The sequence below is a fragment of the Abramis brama genome (genome assembly GCF_963993115.1).
Source record: "Abramis brama genome assembly, chromosome: 25".
NCBI lineage: Eukaryota > Metazoa > Chordata > Actinopteri > Cypriniformes > Leuciscidae > Abramis > Abramis brama.
In genome coordinates, this window is record NC_139987.1 from 10,346,537 (window position 1) to 10,371,475 (window position 24,939).

At 38.5% G+C, this 24,939-nt stretch overlaps 1 protein-coding gene and 1 long non-coding RNA gene across 3 annotated transcripts; one reads left to right on the forward strand and one right to left on the reverse strand.

The window, feature by feature from the left end:
• Positions 1–17,338, reverse strand: tacc1 (transforming, acidic coiled-coil containing protein 1). 2 transcript variants are annotated; one of them, XM_084104846.1, is made up of 13 exons: positions 16,607–17,338; positions 12,725–12,828; positions 7,467–8,475; positions 6,092–6,152; positions 4,956–5,115; positions 3,839–3,891; positions 3,389–3,511; positions 3,042–3,118; positions 2,889–2,932; positions 2,611–2,771; positions 2,416–2,522; positions 1,937–2,057; positions 1–1,820 (listed from the first exon to the last, which is right to left on the reverse strand). In XM_084104846.1, exons 1-13 carry the CDS (start codon positions 16,777–16,779, stop codon positions 1,752–1,754), a joined length of 2,262 nt encoding a protein of 753 aa, XP_083960972.1. In that variant the 5' UTR covers positions 16,780–17,338; the 3' UTR covers positions 1–1,751. The 2 variants fall into 2 exon arrangements, with proteins under 2 accessions (XP_083960972.1, XP_083960973.1); XM_084104847.1 differs by lacking the exons at positions 12,725–12,828; positions 16,607–17,338 and adding an exon at positions 9,958–10,111.
• Positions 16,017–21,556, forward strand: LOC311076538. The gene is made up of 3 exons (XR_014604678.1): positions 16,017–16,465; positions 18,642–18,862; positions 19,139–21,556. It is a non-coding gene; the product is annotated as an uncharacterized lncRNA (long non-coding RNA).
• The last annotated feature ends 3,383 nt before the right edge of the window (positions 21,557–24,939 follow it).

Below are 24,939 nucleotides of genomic sequence, written 5' to 3' on the forward strand. Positions count from 1 at the left end.
TTCAACAAGCTAATTATTTCTTTATTCAGGGAATGCATTTATGCACAAAATATATATTAGTCAACGGGATATCTGTGCAACTCTCTCTTCCACTTTACAAACATTAATAACACAGTAAAAGAACTTCTCATAAAAATATACACAGGTCAGTGAGTGCTTTAAAGAACACCAACACGCTCTTGAAATACAGGCTCGATTTCTCTACGCGACCCGTTAACGCTTGGCACATGGATTGCGGGTTCATTTGGCAGTTGGATATTCTTGAATAAGCACAGAGGAATTGTGTGTAAAAAAACTCAACAAAACAACAACAACAACAACCAACAGAAAGCATCACTTCAGCTTTAGGCACGTATACTAGTCGGGCAAAAGATTGTCAATCCTCGTAATGACTTCATGTTTTGAAAATGATTCGGTCCACAGGCATAACTTTGGACAGCTTCTCTGCGACAGAGAGTAACGTGTGATATTCTCTGTAATTCATGCAGACTTTGAAAACAAAGAATTTCATACAAAACGTTTAAGTGCTTTCAGTTAGGTTTGCTTTTGAGCCGTTACGTTTTGCGAAGCAAGCATTTGATCGGATGATTATGACCTCAAGCCTAGGAAAAAGTAACCCATCAGAACATCTGGTAACACCAGAGCTTGCTTAATATAATAAATTATGATAATTTGGCACCTATAAACACCCAGAGAGTATGGAACTACAACTGTCTACAAACTCTTACAACAGAAGTCTTGAATATGCTAAAAGCTACTCCGTTAAAGAATATTCCGGGTTCAATACAAGTTAAACTCGACAGCATTTGTGTTGAGTAACACAAAATGTCATTTGAATCCATACAATGTAATATAAGTCCATGCTTTTTTTTGCACCGAGATTACAGTGAGGGACTTGAATGGAAGGGGGACGATTTCAGAGCAGAAATATTTGATTATATTCTTCTTAGATTAATTCTTCTGTGAACATGTGCATATTATTTAAGCTCTTATATTATTTAAAATTGCATTTAATTTTACAAAGAAATTATTTTTTCACACTGAAATCATATTAACCCTCATATTGTACAACATGTGACTATACAGTTGAAATACTTAATATTGTAACGTTTAACATTCACTTTCATTATAAGTGCCTCACTGTAAACCTGGAAACCTTGTTTTAAAGACAAGAGGAAATTAATTTATTCATTCATTTTTGTCAATTGATCTTGAACTTGTACTGAACCCGTAATTCCTTTAAATTTGTATCATGATCTCTAATATATAACCAAATAATTACACAGGTTACAGTATTATCCAATGCAAGAAATGTAACTAAAAAAGTTGTAAATAATATGATTTGCTCCCTCCGTTACAAATAGCAGCAGTGCAATCATGTAAACTATGAACAAGGCCTTTCTACAAACACCTGAACACACACACCCGGAGTCTCTCCCAAACACACAGCTGCCATAACAGCCAGCAGAAAGTCATCAGAATGAGATATGTGGGTGGTTTTCCCACTTTCTTCAAGACCAATGAAACATTTTATACCACCAAAATATAAGTGTAAGTCCAACATCAGCGTTTTCTGAATCTGTAAAAAACATTTGGGACTCATATCTTGTTGTTTCTTCCAGTGCCTGAGCCAGACCCATGGAAAAATGACTCCTTTCCAAAAAGAAAAAAAAAGAAAAAGCAATGGGAGATCCAGAGGCGTTCTTGGTCGGGGTGGGTTTGGGTCAAAAATGTTGAGGTTCTCCTTCCTTTTAGTCCGTTGTGCCCAGTTTTGCAATGAGCTCATCACAAATTTTAGTGAGCTCTTCGATCTCTTGATTCTGGAAATAACAAAGTGACTTTTAAATAAGGTTTTCTTGGAAAACATCTTGAGTTGATGTTACAGCATGTGTTATATACATCAGATGTGGGTGAGGATGAATGTGTGAGAGTTTACCTTCTGTTCGAGCGCCCGCTCCAGGGAATCCACCTTCATCTGCTCTTTTCTCAGACTGGCGTTCAGCGCCACGCTCTCTGCGTTGGCCTTAGTTCGCACCTGAGCTATTTCCTCATTCGCTCTGCAAAAACGAACGCAGGTCAGAAATCATTCAATAGCCCCTTTCGCACTGGAACTTAGTTATAGGAACTAGCCATCAGGGTGGTTCTCTGAGAACTACTGTAAATGTTGCCCTAGGACCATTTTCCTGGTTGTATTCACGCCGCCAATAGGAACTTTAAAGTGCCGTAAGCCACGCTTATAGTTGTGACTTTTATTTTGACGGCGTGGCTGACTTTTATTTTGATGGCGCTGAGAACGGCAGAGCCTGAGCATAGCGTGGTGCAGGTAAGATGTCACTTTGTAGGCCACATTTTTTTTTCTGTTTTTAGCACATATTTGTCGTGTAAACGTACCCTAATACTGAAAATGGTTCTTACTTGTCAAGTTTCTCCTCTGCGTGGATTTTGAGGGTCTGATATCGTTGTTCCTCCTGCCTCACGCGCACGAGGTAATCCTGAGCGCACTTCTTTAGCACTTCCTCATTCTGATAAGAGACCAGCAGAATCATCTGTATACATTCAGACAAATCGTTTATATATTCAGAATTTTGGACACTGAATGAGACATCTTACCTTCTTATAGCCCTCAAGGACGGTCTTCAAGTTTTCGTAGCGTCTGAACAGGTCGGACAGCGAGCGCTCCACCGAGTTGAGGTCGGCGAGGGCCTGATCTCTCTCCAGGGTTACCTGTTGGACACTTTTCTGAGATCCTATGTTCTTTCGCTGCTCTTCTTCTGCATTGCGGAAATCGGACAAAAAATAGATTAGTGCATTGCAGAAATATGCAAACACTTAACCTAAAATGTGTATTCATTATGTTTTTGAACGGTTTTGAGAGGTAGATCACTCACCTATCATTTGAGCTACCGTCTTCTCATACTCATCAACTATTTTCCTATAGTAAAATCAGTAAATAATGTTAGAATGTTTCATTGTACGGACTGTACAGTGCGGGGGATTAAACGGGGGATGCATTCTGGGAAGGGTTCTAGATAAGGATGTACCTCATTTCAATGACCTCCAGTTTACCCTCCTCACATTTCCTCTTCCACTCATTGGCTTCGATCTCTTTGGCAATTATCTACAGGTACAAAAATGTAACTTTATCCACTTAGACTTTTAAATTGAATATAAAACTACATTTAAATGCTACATAAAAATATTACAAAAAATGTAAAATAATAATTCATTATTACAATAATTAAAATAACAAATATAATTAAAAACAAAATAAATGTAACCACTTTTATTTTGTTTATTTGTCATTTAATGTGTATACATGTACTGGATATTGTGCCGGACTGATCTCAGGACAGTATATCTGGAAACAGGGCAGGTGTTTGAGTGTTACCTCTTCTCTGATCAGCGTGAGCACTGCTGCTTTATCTATCTCACTGAGAGGGATTGAATCCAGCCCGGGACTCGTCTTCACTATGGTCTCACTGTCTGAAGAGCTCAGAGAATGACTCTCACTCTGCAGAACAAACACAATCAGAGAAAAGCTTTAGGAACTGTTTCATTTTGAAATTGATTTATTATACCATATGGTGCTATATGGCAGCATACATAATACCACATTTTTCTAGGAGATGAAACAATGACTACACTCTTTCCTCTGACCCAGTTATTAGCTTGCCCTTGAGCAGATTAAGTCTTGTGGACATCACTAATCCCTTTAAAGGGTTTATAATTATGAATCTCTGTCAGACAGATATGGCACCTCTGCTAGTAGCCTAGTGTGTTGAATATAGTCATACAGAATTTAAAGGAATGCCATAGATACTAATCAATCAGAACTTACCGAAGAGGAGAGGTCCTTTTCATCAAACTGGTCTGTTATCCCTACTGGCAGATCTGATTAAAAAGAAAGGCAGATTGTTACTGACTTGATTAGCCTATAGTGTAACAATTTCCTAGGATTTTATAATCTGTAAAAATTGTCTATACTTTGCCAGTGGACAAAAATGTAGGCCCTATTTGAAAAATATGTAAACCGTTTATAAGGGTCTCTCTCAAGGAAATAGTAAGATTTAAAATCATTCTTAAAGTAGCCACTAGAGGGCAGCACAGGCTACTATAGCGAAATGGTGTCACTTGCATTCAGATCAAAAGCGAGTGCAGCGTTCACTTCTTTATTCTAATTCTGAATTTAAATGTATCTACCCATAACTACAAATTTTAATGAAAGTTAAAGAAGAAACAGAAAGAAAGCTCTTTCTTTATGCAGGGATTATCTAAAGAGACACTACAAAACGGCATTCGCAGCGTTTGTAATAATGGTAAAACAATATTCAGTGGGATCTAATGTAGGGCGGGACTTAATTGTATCCTCTGCGATTTGATTGGATCGTGCGAAGGCTATGCTATGGTTGTATTGGTTATTTGCTTCCCGCCCGCGTGCTTCAAGACACGATGTCAGCAGCAAACTATAAAAGTAAGTAGTTTCTAAAGCAGATACATTTATATTTTTTATTAAAGATTATGAAAACATATTTTTCTTTAAAATAATATGTCTGCGTGATTTCACATTATCTTTGGTAACGGCAGGGACATATTTTCTATGATGACAGGACCACTGCTTCATCAACTTAATGAACTTCATAATCTTGCCAAACTACTGCTCTCTGGTGGCTCAAAATAGGATTGTCTGCAAACTGTTTTTGTTTACTGGGCAAATTAAAATGGCAACAGAACAGAGGGCTGTTATTTTTTCCTGGGAAAGAGAGAGAGAGAAGCTAGCTGAACAAGTAAGTCTTTTTCCCATACAATGCCCCCAAACTGTCTGATCTAACAGAGCAGTGCTTGTTAAACCTCATTAGTGACAGATTGACCCAGACTCTAATGATTATTGATTTATTATCTGAGAATAAACACTGCAGTACTACAAGTAGAACAGAATGAGCAGTTACAAGCCTCACCATCTGCAGTCTTGGTACAGGTGGTTGTTTTGGTGCAGTCTGAAAACTCCTCTGGCCCGTCCTTCTGGCCCATGACGGTGGAGGCTAACTTCTCCTCATCTGTGGCGTGATGGACGCGGTGAGGCAGTTTAGACGCAGGATCCTCCTGCACGTCTTTCTCCTGTGAATAAGAAAGCAGATAATAATGTTGTACATATAGACTTGACAGACTTAAAACACTTGATATGTAATGGTAATACAGATTTAGGTAACAGTGATTTTCCCTGGCTGCATACAAAATATCACTGTAATTCAGCTTTAAACAGGCGAAATATTTGATCAGTCTAAAAAATTAGTTACACCCACTCAGACTCTGTTCTCCACATAGAGCTTTAAACTCTCTGGGACAAAAGCATAGGCGGACACCGTGACCTGTTTTGGGAACCGCATCTTATTTCAGTTTGCGTGGTGCACACACACACACACACACACACACACACACACACACACACACACACACACACACACACACACACACACACACACACTGTGTTTTCATGTTTAAGGGGGACTATCCATAGACATAATGGTGTTTATATTGTACAATATCTTCTATCCCCTTACACTAACCCTATCCCTAAACCTATACCCATCACAGAAAAAAAAAACATCACTGAGAATGATTTATAAGCTGTTTTCCTCATGGGGACCAAAACATTTCCCCACAAGGTCAAGGATTTTGGATATTGCCAACGTCTTTCTGGGGACATTTCGTCCCCATAACTTAGGGTTTACCAGAGCCACACACACAAACAATGACGCACACTAGTGTCCTGGTTCAGAGAGAGCAATAATATAGAGATATTGTATTTCAAGAGGAGGGTTAGTTCAGAGTGGGTTAATGGGAGAAAGAGTGAGACTGTGAGGGAACATGAAGGAGGGTGTTTGCTGAGTCACTGCAGTAACCACAAGGTCCAAGATAATACAGCAAATCTAGAGGCTTTGTATATATAATATTGCTCGTCATATTACATAGTCATGTACATACAAAATCACACACATATATAATATGCACAGATACAACATACAGAGATGCACACATGCCCACACAAAACAAGATGCATACTCTTATCTGTTGGGCAGTACTGAAATCTTACCTGATTGCAGACATCCAGAACTAGGGACTGATTCTCATACTTATTTACTTTACACGAGTTCCTGCAGAAAAGAATATTGACAACATCAGAATATGCCAAGAAACACTGGAATAACTTTTAGCAAAAACATCCCTGATAGTTGCAGAGACCAATACACAGGCTTATTAATTAATATATTGCTCTCATTTAAGATATTTTGTCAAGGCATAATGCACATTTTATTCTTTTAAACATTTTTGATTGAACTAACTTATTTTTAGAAATTTTCTCGACATCTTGGCATAATTAAAAGTGCACTAAATATTTTGTTTTTCATTTATTTCCAGCAAAGGTTTACAGATAAACATGTTTATAATGATGCACACTAACATCAGATTAAAAACTCCAGTCATATTAGTGCATTATATCCTAAATAGCCTATACACATCAACATTATGTTGGCCATCCAGCCTGTTTTCTTGGTACTGGCATCTATTGAACAACTCATTGGCTATAGTTAACCATTCAGAAATAGGGATAGTCATTGTATCCTACAAAAAACAGTTTAGACCATTTAAAACAGAGCCTGCATATCTACATTGTGCTTGATATAACAACTGATTAGTATATTGAACACCATGAGAGGGTCAAATCTGAAAATCATTACAAAATGCCCATGGACTAAATCAATACTGTCTGCATGAACAGAATACAATAAAATAAATAAGTACACCTTCTGCCCTAGTTATTTTGGAGGACTGATACTGCACATGATTTGGAGCAAGAGGGCAGTTCAGCCTTGAGCAACGGGACAGAAGAGATAACATTGAAAGTACAGGAAAGGAGGGCAGGAGAGGATACTTACAATAGAAAACAGAGAAACCGCACTTGCTTAGTGGTCCTGAGGACAGTATGACAGGGACAGGGGAGGGAGGGAGCAGACACAGAGAGGAGGGGATGTTGAGAGGGGACGTGCCATAAGACATTAGAGGCCGAGATAGAAGCATGAAGAAAAAAAGTAGGAGTGAGTTTAAGCTTCCTGACTTTCACAAACAAATATGAGTTAGTTTGTCGAGGGGATGTCATAGTTTAGTGGAAAGTGGGAATCGTATACACTGGGACAGTGTAAACAAGACTACCATACATTTTACGACTGTGAACTATCAAATACGATTGCGCCACATGAAAGATGCGTGATTAGAGAACAACTGAGATGTTGAAAAGGAAGGGTAGCATTCCAACAATAAACACAAAAGTGAAAAGTAGGTTTGACTGATGTGTTTATCATGCTTAGTGGGTGAAAATCCATCCTGTTTGCTAATAGACACAACAGAAAGCCACAGATGCAACACACAACATACTTTTTGCCTGTTTGTCTAGCATAACTGCCACTCACGTGATGATCCTGTCTTTGTTTTTCTTCTGAGACTGTCCTGTTTGCTTCCTCTGCTCCAGAGTTTCGTCTGGTTTGTGTTTGTCCATTAGCTTCTCAGTCGTTGGTTTAATTGTGTCACTTCCACCTAAGGTCTTTGATGGCTTAAAAGGATCAATAGAGTCATCAAAACGATCAGGGTCAAAACTATATGATCCTTTAGGGAGTGTTGGCGAGTTGCTAAGTTTACCGTTCCCACCAAAAGGATCAAAGTTGGGATCATCCCACTGACTTGGGTCAAAGTTGTAGGATTTCTTAGGAATAGGAATATCATCAACGTTCATTGGAGTCACATTCTCAGATGGTGGTTGGTCTTTTTCTGATGAAGTCTCTGGTGGTAGAGCTGCTGTTTCTGCAGCTTTTGGTCGCAGTTTTTTTGGAGTAATCAGCTTGCTGCTTGTCTTTTTTCCAAACTTCTTGGGTGGAGGTCTCTTGGCTTCGACATCATCAAGTCCAAACTCCAACAGTACTGGCTGTGCAGGCATTTCCTCCATCAACTCTGATTTAGTAGTGGGATTGGCAGGTGGAGAGTTCTGCAACTTGGTCTCTTCAGTTGCAAATGTATTCATGGTGTTGTCAAACTGTTTAGGGTCAAAGTTGCAGCTGCCCTTCGGAAGTATCGGAGGATTGTCGTCCACTTCGTTGGGGTCTACGCCATTCAGTGGGGTCTTCACCTTGAGGGAAGGAGGTCTAAGCTTGGGGGACTTAGTGTGTGGTTTGGAGGACAGTTCTTCAATGTGACCATTGCAGATGTTGGCATCATCTGGTGTAACTGCTTCAGCAGGATAAGGCGGGTCCACATCCATGTCAGCAGAGGAAAGCTGGTTCCTGGATTTCAGGGTCGGGCTGGGGTCCACACTGTTCTGGCGCACGACCAGGGTAGGTGCATCCTCAGGAAAATGCTCATCCAGGGTCAAGTTCTGGGCTGCGGTTGTGATGGAGGTTAACTGATTCACATAATCTTCTGGGAAACCTGTTGAGAGTAGAAGAGGTAAAACATTTATTATCATGTTCTGTATCATTTATAGAATTATTCTGTTGAAATATGCAATAATGTGTTACAAGATAATGCAATATGTTCCCCTAATATCATCTTTCTTGTATTTTCAGAGTGTTTTCACTTTTCCTTTCAAATGTTCTTAGAGCACATACATACAGTATGCTCTATTGTTAAACCTATGGAGGATATTTGAAGAACAGACTTCCTTGCGTCAGAAAAGACAGGAAATGCTTCACTCGGGATGCAAAGAGTTGAACAATAGTCTTCTCTTCCCTGTCTCCAACAGGCACAAACAACTCAACCTCAAGCAACAATCAGCCATAAAAGTGGGCTAGATGTTTCAGCACACCCATTTCTGATTTACTGAAAAGAAGACTTGGCCTTTCGGGCAAGGACGCTTTTCGGACGCTTTCCTGGCTGGGTCAACATATTTTGTTGATCCTGGAACAACATTCCTGTCAGAAAATGTAATGCTAACCATATCCCTACCCATAAACCTAACCCTACCCATAAGTTATACCTAAAATCACTCAGATGTTGATCCAGGAACATGTCGTACTTGGTAAAATCAGGTTCTGTGCCTCTCTGTGCCAAAATACGAAGAATAAAAACTGCCTCTACAACTGCATTTAAAGCCACTGTAACAAGTGGATACCTGCTGAACAAGTCACAATTCAAGCATCTATGTGAAATTGTCAATAGTCTTAAAGTAGTCATTTTGAAACAATTCCCTTTGACTAACAGTTTTGCTGGCAGTCATCACTGAGTGTTGATGCAACAGTCTGTTGCTAAGAGACAGGAGGAGACAGTCTCCTATAAATTTATAGTCTCCTATAAATAGATTCAGTCTATTTATAAATAAGATGTATGACTTTGAGCTGACCTCCAATTGAGACGGCTTTGAGAACTACTAGCTGTTATCTGTTCAAAATATTTACATGCAGGAAAGAACATGTCCAACAGGCGTATCAGAGTTGAATTTGTGAATTCTGTTAGTGCTCCAACATTCTGACATTGGTGCTAATGTGGGCAACATGAGTTTGAGTCTGTTCGAGTGATATTCTGTAGTGGTTCTCAAGGGTGAAAGGTGAAATCTGAAAGGCTAAAAGTTTGATCCCCAGAATGAGCAAGCCATAAGCCTTAACTACTGTACTCTTAAGTAAGGAGTACAAACCCTTAACCAAAGACTGCTCCTGACTAATAGGTTCTTAGCACTGTTCTAGGGTAACATCACATGAAAATCACATAAACAAATACAACTTTTAGGCTAGTAATGTCTTAACTGTAACACAATGGTTTTTACTGGACATCAAAAAAGAGGAACTTGAGCTTCACGAACTAGCATTATAGGTTCCCTAAAATGCTAGTTTGTGAAGCTCAAGTTCCTCTTTTCATGTATGAAATAAACACAACTGCAGCCTTCAGAATTGTAATGACAATATTCAACCCACAGACCTTCCATGAGTCCTTTCCAGTGTCCACACCCAATCTTCCTATTTCTTTTGCCAAGTTCTAGCTATCTGTTACTCTTTGTGTCTTTTCCACACATCTGGTACTACGCTGTCCTTCACTGTTAAATGAGATGGCAGACAGCCCTTCCCATCGAGGACACAATACACTCTGATCAGCACTTTCTCTACAGCTGCTCTTGTCATCATTTCCAGAGGTCAAGGCTCCTCCTCAACATGTTGTTTTAACTTAAAAAAGTAAGTGTTTGTTCTGCCTTAATTTTAAGTTTAATCAACTCAAATATCCAAGTTGTCACAATTTCAAATTTCAAGTTGACTAAACTTAAAATTTTAAGGCAGCACTTATACTTACTTTTTAAGTTGAAACAGCTTTTTTTTTTTTTACAGTGTATAGGGCGAGTTCATTTCTGCAATAGATAAACCTCTTGACAGATATGAAGTACACCATGTAACTATGGATTCTATGACCTTTTTTAAGAACAGGAAGCTTTGAATGTCATATTTACTATCTGCCAATTTAGGGCCTAGAAATTCATTTATATTGGGTATGTGGTACCTGAAATGTAGGTTTGTACATCAGATAAAGGTGTCTGCTAAATGGAAGACTACTAAAAATTGAGTACATGAATGTTATTTTGAATGTTATCGTGAATGTATACAGAAACAGACGCTTTCAGGCTATGAAAGCAACTGTTGCCGTTTGAACATGCAACACCAGTGAAAGAGAGTCATCATCAGACACAATGGTACTGGTTATGCAGCCAGCGCTAGTGGCAGTGACTTAAGCTTCCTCTTTGTGGTGGGAGTGTGATGCATCGACAATGTTTATTTCATCAAAACAGAGCAGACAGTGCTTTGGACATCATGAGCTAAAAAATTCAAAACACAAATGCTTCATCTCCAACCTCCTGAGAAACATTTCAGAGTGGTTTTGATTATATAACTACAGCAAAATAATAAGAACACTCATACCAGGCAAATGCATAATACTGTCACAACACATTTGTCAATACGGTCATAAAGATACTGCACAAAAGAGCCATAAAAATTACATTGTACATGACTGAGTTTGTTATAGAGTAGAAAAGGCAATCAAACAGTAAATAATGCTTGTTTTTCAGTTATATTCTCTGACATCAACAAGCAACTGTGTTTATGTATGACTTTACATTGAAGGTGCAGCAGGATTTAGTACCTGGGGTGGAGAGGACACAAGAAGGCTTCTGTTTACATAACCACAAATTCTGGCTAATGCACTGCTAGCCACGGAAACGTGTTCTTCAGCAATGGCATGTGTCTTTACAGATGTGAGGTTGAGGACGACTGTGGTGGAAACTGGATTGTGCTCTGCTGGAGCCAAACTTTTACTGTCTGTCTGCTCAAGCAATCCAAACCACGACACGTAGGCTTGGGGAAGGCTGGCTCTATTAGCCTAAAGCATTCTGCATTTCTCAGGGCAACTTTCTCACAAAACTCACCAAAAAATGTCTCATTAATAGATTTATTCCTGTGAAGTAACAGTCACGTTTACTAAGATAAAGAGATAATAAACTTGTGATAAATCTTAATAAATCAAAATGGTGAAAGTGAGCTAGCAAGCCTAGCACAATTTCAATGAGTGCAAATGTGTGTTTTAGAGTGTCTGTGTGTGGCATTTAGAGAAAAGAACTAAATCACATGACGTTCTTCGCTGCAGGCCTTTGACCTTTTTCCATTGATAAACGTGCTCTGAGAGGAGCGAACGCTTTTGTTCAATTCCAAACTCCTGAATTCCAAGCTGTGAGCTTTTCCCACATTGGGTCAGGGGCCTCTCTTTACCCAAACCTCTATTTTCCAACCTCAAAACCTCCTCCACTCCATTACATTTAAGTAACTAATACTGTCTGCACATTTTTGATTCAAGCTGAGGTCAAAATGCGTCACTGTAGTTGAATCTTTGAAACACAAAACAAAGAAACTCATCCTCACTGAGGAAAACACTGGCAAACTTTACCAGAGCTACACCTAGAGACTAAAATAAGATTTCAAGCGCAAAACAATAGCAACATACACATGTTTTCATGTAGGCTTAACGGTAGTGACAACTCACATTTTTTAGAGCGTTTATGAGATTTTAATGGGCAGATAAATTCCTCAAAAAGAGTCTGGGGAAGTGCAGCTGTTTTCAGTTAGTGATATGGTACACTCCCCTGAATTTGGACACGTGTCTTTAAGAGGAAAATTTAAAGAAAACAAGGCATGTTTTTAAGTAAAAGAAACTCTTCTAGATAAAGAACTGGAATTGGACTTTATGTGTAAGTCAAAATCTAGCTTTTACTCTAACAAGTCAGGCCTTATGAATAGTGGTTCCCAATTTGCAAACAAATCATTCTTTTAAAACAGTCCTTTTCCATTCATGTTTGTAAATTACTCGATCATAAAAGGAAGAACTTTGTTGCTTTGTTCAAATAAATATTTGCCCATTAACTTGCCTTCCATAAGGTAAAATATCATTTACAGTAATTTATAATGGGCCTGACCCACTACCCCCTGTTCCCAACACTACAAGAAATTCTACCAACAATATATTACATACAAAAGGGATACTAAAAGATCACACAAAATCAATTGGAGACATACTTTCCTCCTGTTGCCATGGCAACATCACATTGCATGAGAGGAATAGAGGCATATGTAGCGACAGGTGCTATGTGGTATCTCTGAATCTATGCTCTGTTTCTATGGCTCTCAGTTAGTATGAGGTCTTTGTTTACCTGTGCTCTCTGCTATTGGTTGATCCAGTGCTGATGGTTCTTTAAAAGGCTGATGGACAGGCGACTCAGCTTCAGGTGTGTCAAATTGGCTCTCTGAGTCCGAACTGATGGAAAATGAAGAAAAACTCTGTGGTTAGTAACAAGAAAGTTCTTAAATCTGTACTATGTTGACAAAAGGACATTGCCATGGTTGTTTGGCTCAGCTTGATTTAAATCAGATGGATAATGCTGATGTCAGATCAGGGCTGATCAATATAAAACATACAAACTCATCCGATCATCAAATTACATCAATATTTAATAAAACATTTTGCACATGTGGCTTAAAGCTTTAGCCTTGGGTGCAACAAAACTGAATTGAGCACATCATGTCCTCATTAAATAATAACTATGTATAGCTGTGACACCAGTACTTTCTGCAAATTGTTGTTTATCATATTTGTGGTGGTTTTATGTGCTCACGTGTGTGTTTGTGTGAGGTAACACTGAAGAGCTTTTTAGTTAAATGAATAATCCCAAAAATGGAAAATGACTTAGCCTCATGTTGTTCCAAACCCATATGACTTTAATTCTTCCGTGGAAAACAAAAGAAGCATTATGCTATTAGGTTTTCAAGTTTCAGAAAAGACACATGTAACATAAAAGTGTCACAAAAGCAGACCAGATTACCCATGCGCTATTTTCTAAGTCTTCTGGGGTTATGTGATAGCTTTGTGTGAGGGTTTGAAAGATTTTAAGGGAATAATGAAATAAATTTCAACATATATGAAAACCCATTCATTGTAATTGAATGGAAAAATGTGACCAGTACAGTTTCCTAAAATGTCTTCTTTTGTATTCTGCAGAAGAAAGAAAGACATATACTGTAAAAAAGAAATGTTGCTGCCTTAAATTTTTATCTAAAAGTTCTATCAACTTGGATGTTTAAGTCATTTCAACTTAAATTACATTAAACTGACTTAAAAAATTGGTTGAATCTTGTATAACTTATGAAAAAAGTTTAAAAAAAATTGCTTAACCTTCTTTGATGAGTTAAAGCTATGTAAAACATGTGTTTTCATAACTTATTGATCATATATATTTTTTTACTGTGTCCAGGTTTAAAAAACCTCATTCATTTTTGGGTGTACTATCGTCTTTACATTCACAACAGAGCATAACAGTCATGAGCCTGCATGAGCTCAAAGGGAAGCATTGTTAATCTTTTGTGTGTGTGTGTGTGTGTGTGTGTGTGTGTGTGTGTGTGTGTGTGTGTGTGTGTGTGTGTGTGTGTGTGTGTGTGTGTGTGAAATCGGTTCCCAATCTGGGAGAAGTGCCCAGTCTTGTTGCATAGGCCACCTGCAGTCCCATTAGGGAAGTGATCATTACTAGTCCAGCAAACAAACACAACAGACAAGAGAATAGATGAACTTGCAAAAAAACACAACTGAAATCTTATGAAGTAGTGCTGTGAAAAGGTTTTGCAAAAATATCAATTTCATTCTGTTATACCCAACACAAACCACTCCACTAAATCACTGTATTTTTCATAAACTCCCTGCCTGCTGCTTGTGTTAACTCATACTGAGCTCCAGAGAAATGAGTAGCTCTCTGTGTGGGTGGCTTACTGTGTGCTTTTCTAAGTGTATTTACAAGTTTCATGATCCTGACACTCTTTTGGGCCATTGTTCAGGTCTGTGTGGTGTTTAATTTGCAACAGTCTTTCAGGCTGTGAGGCGTTGGGAAAGAAAAGTTTCTTCCTGGAAAGGAATGTTAGCAGACAGCTCAACAGCACATAGACAGGATGTCAACAACACAGCTTAGGGGAACCAAACCAAAACATTATTTTTGCCCGGATGACACATATGAATTAAATAAACAAAAATAAACAACATTTTTTGCATATTCAGAGAATATATGAGTGGTGCTTGCCTATAAAAAAAAACTCACTGCTACAATGCTAAGCTGTTGTGGGTGGTTATCAGAGTGTTGCTATGTGTTTGTTAAGATGTTAGCAGTACATTGCTTTGCAGTAGTTGGGATGCTCTGGGTGGTTTCTGTAGTTATTCTGGTTTCTAGATGGACCAGAAACCAGTCCCCATTAATGTAAGTATTTCAAAATAAGGTTAGAGTTAGGCTTAACAGCATGTCTGTCACATTAAAGGTGGTATCAGCGATTTCATAGCCTGACTACGTCAGACTTCGTACTTCCGCTCAATTTAATTTCACTTCTGTACTCAGTCTGACCGCGTCAGAGCTTTCTGTTTTCCACCGGTCTGAAAACAGCCGGGCCAATCAACGAACAGAGGGCGGGCTGAGAGCCGTGACGTAGACGCTGATTGTACCGTGGATGCGTAGATTTACTTCACATAATCTGCAAAAGTCGTTCACAGCCATGTTCACTCCGGTATTTCGCTCGATGGTTTTGTTTTCGCATCATACATGTGTTTACAGTGGAAGTTAGATGCGGCTGAGCATGCGCATAACACACGCCATAACCAGACGTTATGTGATTGGCTTACGGGTAACCAATTATTTCAGACAACTTCAGACAACTTCAGACAAGCGCCCCCTAGCAAGAGAGAAAACACTTCTCTATTATGCCATTCCAGACTCTGTCTACGAAGGAAAGTGAAGTAGCAGAGTCTGGTATTACCAGGCTAGCGATTTCAGGCCCAAACATAAATGTTCACATTCATCTAATCTTACCTAACGATCCGCTAGCTGCCCGCCCCATAAGCATGCCGTCAAAAAAACGCGTCTCTGTAGGCAGCCTAGGCTCTGAGATCAGCACACAAAAACAGTTGTTTTCACCCGGTTTAGCCAAACACTCAAAACCAAAATAAATAGTGTTCCAACCAATCACCGACAGGGGCGGGTGTTGTGAGGTTTTGCGATCGTGCACGGCTGCCTATGACGGCTGCACACAAAAACCTTGCAACACCCGCCCCTGTCGGTGATTGGTTGGAACACTATTTATTTTGGTTTTGAGTGTTTGGCTAAACCGGGTGAAAACAACTGTTTTTGTGTGCAGATCTCAGAGCCTAGGCTGCCTACAGAGACGCGTTTTTTTGACGGCATGCTTATGGGGCGGGCAGCTAGCGGATCGTTAGGTAAGATTAGATGAATGTGAACATTTATGTTTGGGCCTGAAATCGCTGATACCACCTTTAAGAGGTGGAACAAATTATGCACCACCAAAGGTTAATAGCCAAATCCTCAATCCTTAATATAAGCAATAGAAATAGTGATGATTATCTTAGCATGCACTACTTATGAATTAGGATAATATACAAATAAGTTTCTTCTTTTAAACCATCGAAAGTGCCAAGAAAGACTTATCTACAAGCAAAGGAAATTAGCCATGACACAGTTGGGGGTTGGGAGAGGAGAACGGCTAAATTCTGATCTTTATCTAAGCATAGGGACACATTAGACTAACAGCTAGAACCTGAGCCATGCACACTTCCTAAGGAAATCCCCAAATGATGCTAAAAACACCCACAAACACACTGAGTACACGCATACAGATGAGCAAACGTTTACATGCCACTTTCCCCAACCACGACAAGAGCACCAACAGACATGGACATTCAGAGCCTCTGATCTCTGGCTGCTTTGATCCATGTGGCTGACTGCTAAGCCATGCCTGTCTGCACAGCATTCAGAACAGTTAATGCCATCATCTGACCCAAACAGGTGGCTCTGAAGGCAGTTTTTCTATGGTTGGCCTCCACTGCTGATATTGGGCTCATTTTCAAGGTAAGAACTTGATATAAGAGCATTATAAAGAAACAGATATCCCACACTTCCTCTCTCAAAAGCAACCTCACACACTTCATATACTTCCATATATCACATTTCCTTTCTCACGCTGGGAAGTTTACAAGGTTCTAGACTTGCCTGCAGCCATGAGACCTTTCGTCGTCCTCTTGATCTCCTGACATAGCCACTCGCATCCCTTCAGTGAGGGATTCGTCGTCCATACCCGAATCGGTCTCACCTTCTTCCTCCCCTCCTCCTCTAACGGCTGACCAGGTCCATTTGGCCCACTGCACTGGTGACAGCCAAGACATCTTCAACCTCTTACTGGTGACACGCCAAGCGTCTACTGGAACACCTTGTGGGCGAATCCAAACAAATGAGTCAGTCTCTCTTTGCCTCTTTTTCTCTCTTACAGATGTTTTTTCTCAGCGGAGGGCAACGCTTCACGTGGTCTTGAAGCCGAGCTTCATGTTTTTGTCGCAAAAGCCTCACTGCTTCCTTCCTCTTACGCGACTGTTGATGAGTTCTCTCGTGGCTTCCTCTATCTCAGTGCAGCTGAGTAACGAAGAGTTTGCAGTCTCCTTTCCCTCTCAGAATACCACAGCAAAGATCAGCTGGCTGCCAGATAACTCCCCCGTCCACCCCTCCTTTTCAGGATCAGACTATTGAGAAGAAACTAGTGGGGGTAGGAGAATAGAGAGTGCCTGTATCTCTGGTCCAGCTGATCCGGGAGCCCCTGTGGAACAGAAATGGTAGCTTCCAAATCAGAACTGCCTTTCTCTCTCATGAAAAGCAGAAGAAGGGAACACAACCGAGGCTGAAGGGAAGGGAGAGAGGGGCTCCGTGGTTTCGGTAGGGAGACTGTGGAATGCAGAGCTGAGCTCCTCCTCAGTCTTTTTTCCATTAACCATCTCTAGCCTTGAGCTCCGGCTCACAACCAGGGAAACCTGTTCTTTCACTTGTCCTTTCACACACACACTACCTGTTTGGAATGCCTTAGCAGATTGCCAGAGGAAGTCAGCGTTCCCATGACTAATCTGTACTTAAACTGAAATCTTTTTACAAAGGTAAAATGACCACAATAAAATCTATACAAAAGTCAGGAGCTTGCCTTTAAAACACCTAAAACGCAAAATAAAGGGTTCCAACACGACCTAAGTACTCTCAGTGTGCACATTACATAATCTTAATCAGGATAAAAACACGCTCAAGGATTTAGTTGATGGATACCAAACCAAGCATCTCCATTTTACACCACAACCACATCCTTTGATCACTGTCAACAGTCTAAAAATATAACCCCAGTGAGGCTGTGTTGCTGGCCGTTGCCATCACAAAGTCTACCCACACAACCAGAGTAACAGTTCTCTCCCCATCACTCGACTTAGCTTTGACAAAATGCCCTGAGCAATGATAATGTGAGTGCTAAGATAATGAACTCAAATCTTTATGAAACCAGATGTTCCTCCATGGCTCGGGGTAACTTACATAACTGATGTAAGAAGATGGGTCATTCCACATCAGAGGTCTGCAGATATTTCAGGCAGAATTCATTCAGTGAGACACAGTTAACTGAGGAAACAGAAACCGTTTCGGAAGCCTGTATGATATTAGCAGAGTTGCTAATGCTAATTACGAAATTAACGCATCTTTTATTAAGGTTTAGGTTTTTCTTAAAAGCTTGAGAGAATTTTAACATACATTGCTAGCCATGTTACTAACATTTGTTTGTATTTGAGTGCATCATGTTTTGGTGACTGAATTATCACGGAAAAACTAGAGTTGGTTTTCATTGACTTTTCCTTATAGGAGACCACCCATATACGTTATACGTTTGTGAGGTTTTAATTCCACATGCTTAGGATATGAAGTTCAGGGGGACTTTACAAGGAGGTCTCACATTTCAAACACACAACGAAAACTTGGCAAGAGACACCCCAGAAGTGGGAATAAATGAAAACACACAACAAAAAGAAAAACAGGCCACTGAAGAAAGTGCTTCTTAAAAAAGTAAGAGCTCTCTTGCCCCAAAACAAAGACTGGGCACATGCCTCAGAACATTCCCCGGTAACAAGACGTTAAGCAAACTAAACCTAAATATGATGGTTTCTCAGACAGTTTTGGTTCAAGAGAAAAGTCCTAAGGGAGTGTACGTCTGTGCTTCTAATTACAGATTCCACATTTGCAGAGTCGAACAGAATGGAGTAGTTGAAGCTGTGTTTGGATCCACCCATCAGCCTGTGACTGAACTCCACGATTGGGACTCAAAGAAAGACAAAATTCCCTTTTTTGTAACAAAGGAGTCTCTAAAAGAGATGAAAAATGTGAAGAATTCCAATCAGTTTGTTCTGGGTGCACCCTGGGCGACACCTGACACTGATTTACAGAATGAAGGTACAGTGAGCTTTACATGTGTTTGTCCAGTGAAGCTCTGCCTTTTAAAAGCCACTTCCACCAAACACAAAAGTACCGTTTTGAGACGAGTTTCCAACACATGGGATTTTCATAATCCTTTAAAGTTTTGCTTTGTTGAAACACCTTTGTTGCACATGATTCCTTTAGAGAAGCAACCCAAAAATGTTTTCTTCTATACTGTGTGATATGATATGTGTTTAGTGCAAAGACTTTAAGGGGAATTTGACTAATCAACACTTGCTATTTTTTGTTCAGGCTACTTTTATTTCTTGAACAGCTGCTATGGCCTATGAACTTGTGAAGTCAGGCCAGCTTAACACATCATAACAATGACACTCTCAGACAACCTTCAGAGCATCATATTCCTGTGTTCAGTGCCAGACTCTGCACGAGATCTCCTCAGCTCCCAGCATCTTGCTTGAGAGTGAATGATGACATCTGCTACTAGGGAGACTTCACTGTGTTAGATAAGACTATATGCAGTTGTCATTTTTGCATCATCACAAAATGTATGTAACTGCACTGTAATTATTAAAAAATATTGTTGGTTTAACTTAAAAAAGTAATTTACCTAGTTGTCTACAAATTTTGAGTTCATTGAAATTAAAACTTTGAGTTAATACAATGAAGGAGATGGGTTTATTAAATAGAAACTCAAAATATGTTATCTGAACCACATTAAATATTTAAGTTGATCTGACAAAATAAAAAAAGTGTACAGGATTTCAAATATGTTTCAAGAACATTTGAAAAAAAAAGCATAATTTATGGGAGGATGCCTTCAAAAAGCAATGCTTTACGAGTTACTCAGCCTTAAAGGACATATTAGATCAACATACAGTAAGAGAACATGAGATGTAATAATAACAGGCAGACAGAACTACACTGAGAACATGAATGGAGGGCAGAGCCATCTTACATAAGCAATCTTCACTAATGTGAGAAATAGCAGTATATCAGAACTGAGCTCACGCCATGGCTGCACTTCATTGTGTACTAACAGGCACTAAAATAGGTCAATCGGCAAACTCTTCAGATTTCCAGAAAAGACTGGAACATGATGGACAATAGTCACCTAACCAATAGGCTTTTTATAAAGCCATATCTGTTTGCAGCTGAGCAATAATCATTGTTATTTTTAGTTAGTCACAAGGCAGGGAGAACAGCTGTCCAAAAACAATTCACATGAGAAAAACCACTCCCTTCAAAGTAAGGGTGTATCTCAACATGAGTCCAGTAACACAGTTCAGTGTTTAATCTTGGAGATTAACTGGAGGTTTTGGTTAGATTACAATCCAACATTATCCATTTGATATAAGTGAGCCTAAGTGGAACATTAGCAATTTTATTTAATTTTTTTACAATTTGAGTTTTTTTTTTTTAAACAGTTATCCAAACTGTTGGGTGATATAAACAAAGATGCAATGTTGAAAAGATGACAAAGTTCCAAAATGATTCGATAGACTGAATTCTAGAGAATTTTCTATTGACTGCAAATTGGTGTTTTTTTTTAATGTAGATTAAAGAACTATAATAATATAAACACTGCAGTCAAATCCAAAGGCCTTGCACGTCTAAGTCTACTGTTAGTCTGAAGTCACAGAGCCACCTTGTGGTGAAAAATTTAACTACTAATAAAACTACAAAGAGTGTATTCAGAAAAGGGAACTATTTCAACTTCATCCCTGTATAGTCTTTATTCTTAATGAGTTAATGATTCTTAAAAAAATGGAACATGTTTCACAACTTTAAACGACATTAGTAGGCTATTTAAAATTCCATCAATTCCATAACATTGAAAATAATCAAAAGATGCTTAATTTTTAATGGTTATATTTAAATAATAATAATAATTGTGCTTACATTTTGTGTGTTGTGACCATGATCCATCAACACCGTCGCACAAACTTTAAAGTAATTATTTTGGATTTTTAGATAATTTGCTTCATTTCATGTAGGTCCATAGTAATAACTGTATAAATATGTAAAAAATACAAATAAATTAATTGAAGTATTGGTATTTTTAACTTCATTAAAAATAAAAGAATCTAACCAAAAATGTACTTGCCTGAATGTAATAATGTTTTCATATTTAACTAAAATTGTTTTTAAACTAACAAAAAATATTGTAAAAGCTGAAACAAATATCAGAAAAGTTGTTACCTGTAACTATTAGGAGCTAAAATATTGTGCTTTGCAGATAATGGAAAAGAGCATACAATAGCTCACATTAAAATCATTTGAAGTTTTGAACAAATAATGTCAGAAAATATTTTGAGCAGCTGTAAATAAAGCACACTGGCTACATCTGCTGGTCAAATGCAGATATACAAGCAGATGAACACATTGACAATAATGTGGGAGTTCCTTCTAAAATATTAAAAAATATTCTAACAGACCTAAAATATTATTTTATATTGTATGTTTTCAATAGTATAGCTTATATACTATAATTTAAAAAATATGTAAGTTGAAATAAATTAATACTTTTATTCAGTAAGGATGCATTACATTGATCAAACGTGACAGTAAAGACATTTATAATGTTACAAAAGATTTCTATTTCAAATAAATGATGTTCTTTGGATCTTTTTTTTAAATTAAAGAATCCTGAAAAAACAGCATCATTATTTCCACAAACATATTACAAAGGCCTATATTACATATCCCAACATTGACAATAAGAAATGTTTTAGAGCCCTAAATCAGCATATTAGAATGATTTCTTAAAGCGGTGGTTGATTATGATTTCACTTTTCTAACTTTAGTTAGTGTGTAATGTTGCTGTTTGAGCATTACCAAAATCTGCAAAATTACGACACAAAGCAAAGGGAGATATTTGCTTTTAAAGAAATCGCTTTTTAAGGACTACAACAAACGTCTGGTAGGGACTACATGACATTCCTCCTGGGTTAGTGACATCACAAACCCTAAAATTTACATAAACCCCGCCCCCGGAACACGATTTATAGATTATCATGACAGAATATGCTAATCAATGACTTGAAGACAACTACACATAAGCTACTTAATTCATCAACTAACCATTCAGAAATGTTGTCTATATGTTGTCACTTCTTCTTTAGTCTCTCCATCATTGTCCGACTCCGGTTTGAACATAAAAGGCTAAACGTTTTTCAAATTTTGAGTGCATGTCTGTGTGAGGTAATCGAAGCTGCTAAGAAAAAGCTGTTGAAGCTCCGCCCCCTGTGCCGGGAGCAGCAGCTCATTTGCATTTAAAGGGACACACAAAAACGGCACGTTTTTTGCTCACCCTCAAAAAGTAACAATTTTAACATGCTATATAAAAATATCCGTGGGATATTTTGAGCTAAAACTTCACATACACACACTGGGGACATCAGAGGCTTATTTTACATCTTGTGAAAAGGATATTATACCACCCCTTTAAGGATCCTGTGACACTGAAGACTGCAGTAATGATGCTGAAAAATCAGCTTTGCATCACAGGGATAAATTACATATTAAAATATATGGGGAAAAAATCTATTTTAAATTATAATGTTTTACAATATTTTCTTATTTTGATTCAATAAAAGTCTTTTTGAGGCATGTCACTACTACTCCCACGTATGTGTCATCACGCTCCAGCACACTTGACATAATACATCACAATACAGAAACTCAACACAAATATGCCATTGTCCATAGATGTGCAGCCTTAATCACATGCATGAATGCAGAATATCATTTCAGCGCCTGATAAACATTCATCAGAGGACCTCCTTATTACCAATCCATATAAAGGACAGGAATGTTTCTTTGAAAAGACAGTCTCTCTTTGTCTAATAAAAGCTCTAATAGTACTAACTTCAAAATGACTACTTATAAACAATAACTATGGCATTTTTGACCTGCAGTCTGGGAAAATGGTAACATTGATTCAAGTGTCCTTCTAAGAAGCCCTACCATCATGGAAAAGTTATTTTTAGGGTGTGTGTTTGTACAACAAGCAGTGCAAAGCATGAAAACCTGACAAGAATATCTAGTGCATTATCTAACTTAAACTAAAATGAACAATACCTTTTAAAGCATTTATCATGTTTGTTAATGTTAGTTAGTAAAACATTTTTCATTGTTAGTTCACAGTGCATTCATGTTAACAAATACAACTTTTGATTTCAAAATGTATTAAATGTTGAAATTAACATTGACTAAGATTAATAAACAATGTATGGGGGGAAAGAATTCTATGGAAGTCGATGGGTGACGTCAACTGTATGATTACAGACATTCTTCAAAATATTTCCTTTTGTGTTCAGCAGAAGAAAGAAATTCATACAGGTTTGGAACATCAGGGTGATTAAATGATGACAGAACTTTTCTTTTTGGGTGAACTATCCCTTTAATGTTAAGAAAGGAAACCTTAAGCATTAATGAAAGCTTTCAGTCATCCAAACCTTACCGACATGATCTGCCATAGTTCCTGTAAATTGAACCTAATCAGATGCGTCGTGTCAGATTTTCTAATCCAAATGCAATTTATTAAACACAAACTCAATGAACTAGGGTCACATAAGGATCATTTCCCACATTTGCTGTAAGTTTAGTGCATTACAATACATACAACCTGAACCTGAAGAGGTTATGAATCATCCATACATTTGAATATGCAAATATGCTACACAAATTACGCCACATGCCAAACTGAGCTGACCAACTCATTCAATACGAGTTAAACTAATCTAACCCTTAAGATGAACTGAAAACAAGCTGACGTGTCATTTTTATACCTTTCCAATCCACTATAGATGGTGATGCAATCGGTCATAAGTTTTATGGATGGTCTTTAGGATATAAACAAATGCTAGCATGATACCACTTCCAATACAGCTGACATGCCATATATAATCGCACTCCCAGTAGCGCCTCGCTAAATAAAAGATGTTCAAATATAGGCAAGACTGTAAAAAATCCTGAAACCTGTCTGTGTATTTAAAAGGCGTGGAGTTATTTGCACAAGAGCTGGGGTTTGCATTAAACAAAGCATTGCGTTAATTTCTAAAAAGTTTGTGACTGAAGCCTGGAACTCTGTTTTATGCAAGCCCTCCACATAAAAAGACACCTTTTAACCCTTTCAGTTCCCAGAATTCATTTCACTCCATGATAAACTTCACCAGCATGATGACCACACCTTTGCTGTCACATCGGGAAGCGCATATGACACAGTAACACTGACATAATGTCTAAACGGGTGAAATATTAACATGGTTTTACAGCACATTTACATGATTATGCATGATACGTCACGGCTTCTTAAAGTACGTATCAAAATAGCATGAATCTATCATATGAATTTAAAATATGAAATACAAGTCAAACTTACATGCTAACGCTCTTCTCCTTTAGGGAGTTTGACCCATTGCCCTTCTTGCTTTGGGATCCCCCCATGATGTTGGTCTGATTAGAGCGTATATATATATATATATAAATATATTTTTAAGGTGGCCCTAGCAGGTGGAGTTGGCTCATCTTGGCTCCTGTCCGACAGTCAGAGTCATACAGCCCAGTGCTACAGCAGTGACGGTGCAAAGTGTGTCAGAAATGCTGAAACACTGCTTGGTTTTACGCTGCTGGCCCCTCCTACCTCAGCACACACACACACACACACACACACACTCCTCCAGTAGCTACAATAGCACATGACCTCTAAACACACACACATTAGCTGTCAGTAAGATATGGGAGATTCCACCGAACGCTGGCAGGGAGGGATACGCGTCAGGCATCCATCCCGACAGGTTTATCTCATTGTGTTCTGAATGGACCTGCATTTAAAGTGATCATGTTTTTCTGCACAAGCAACAACATGTGGACTTGGACAAAGTTCAGTTAACAACTCTTTCTTGTAAATGTTACTGCGATCTCCTGAGACAGTCTAATTAAGGTTCAACTTCATATGTGGGTCGAATCTGATTAGCTGTTCTTTTTTTAGACCATATCGAGGTAAAAATGACGTGATATGATGTTCTAAAAAAGGCTGAGTGCAGATAAGAGTAAGAACAGCAGTGCTTGTGGTGATAGGGTTGTTTTTT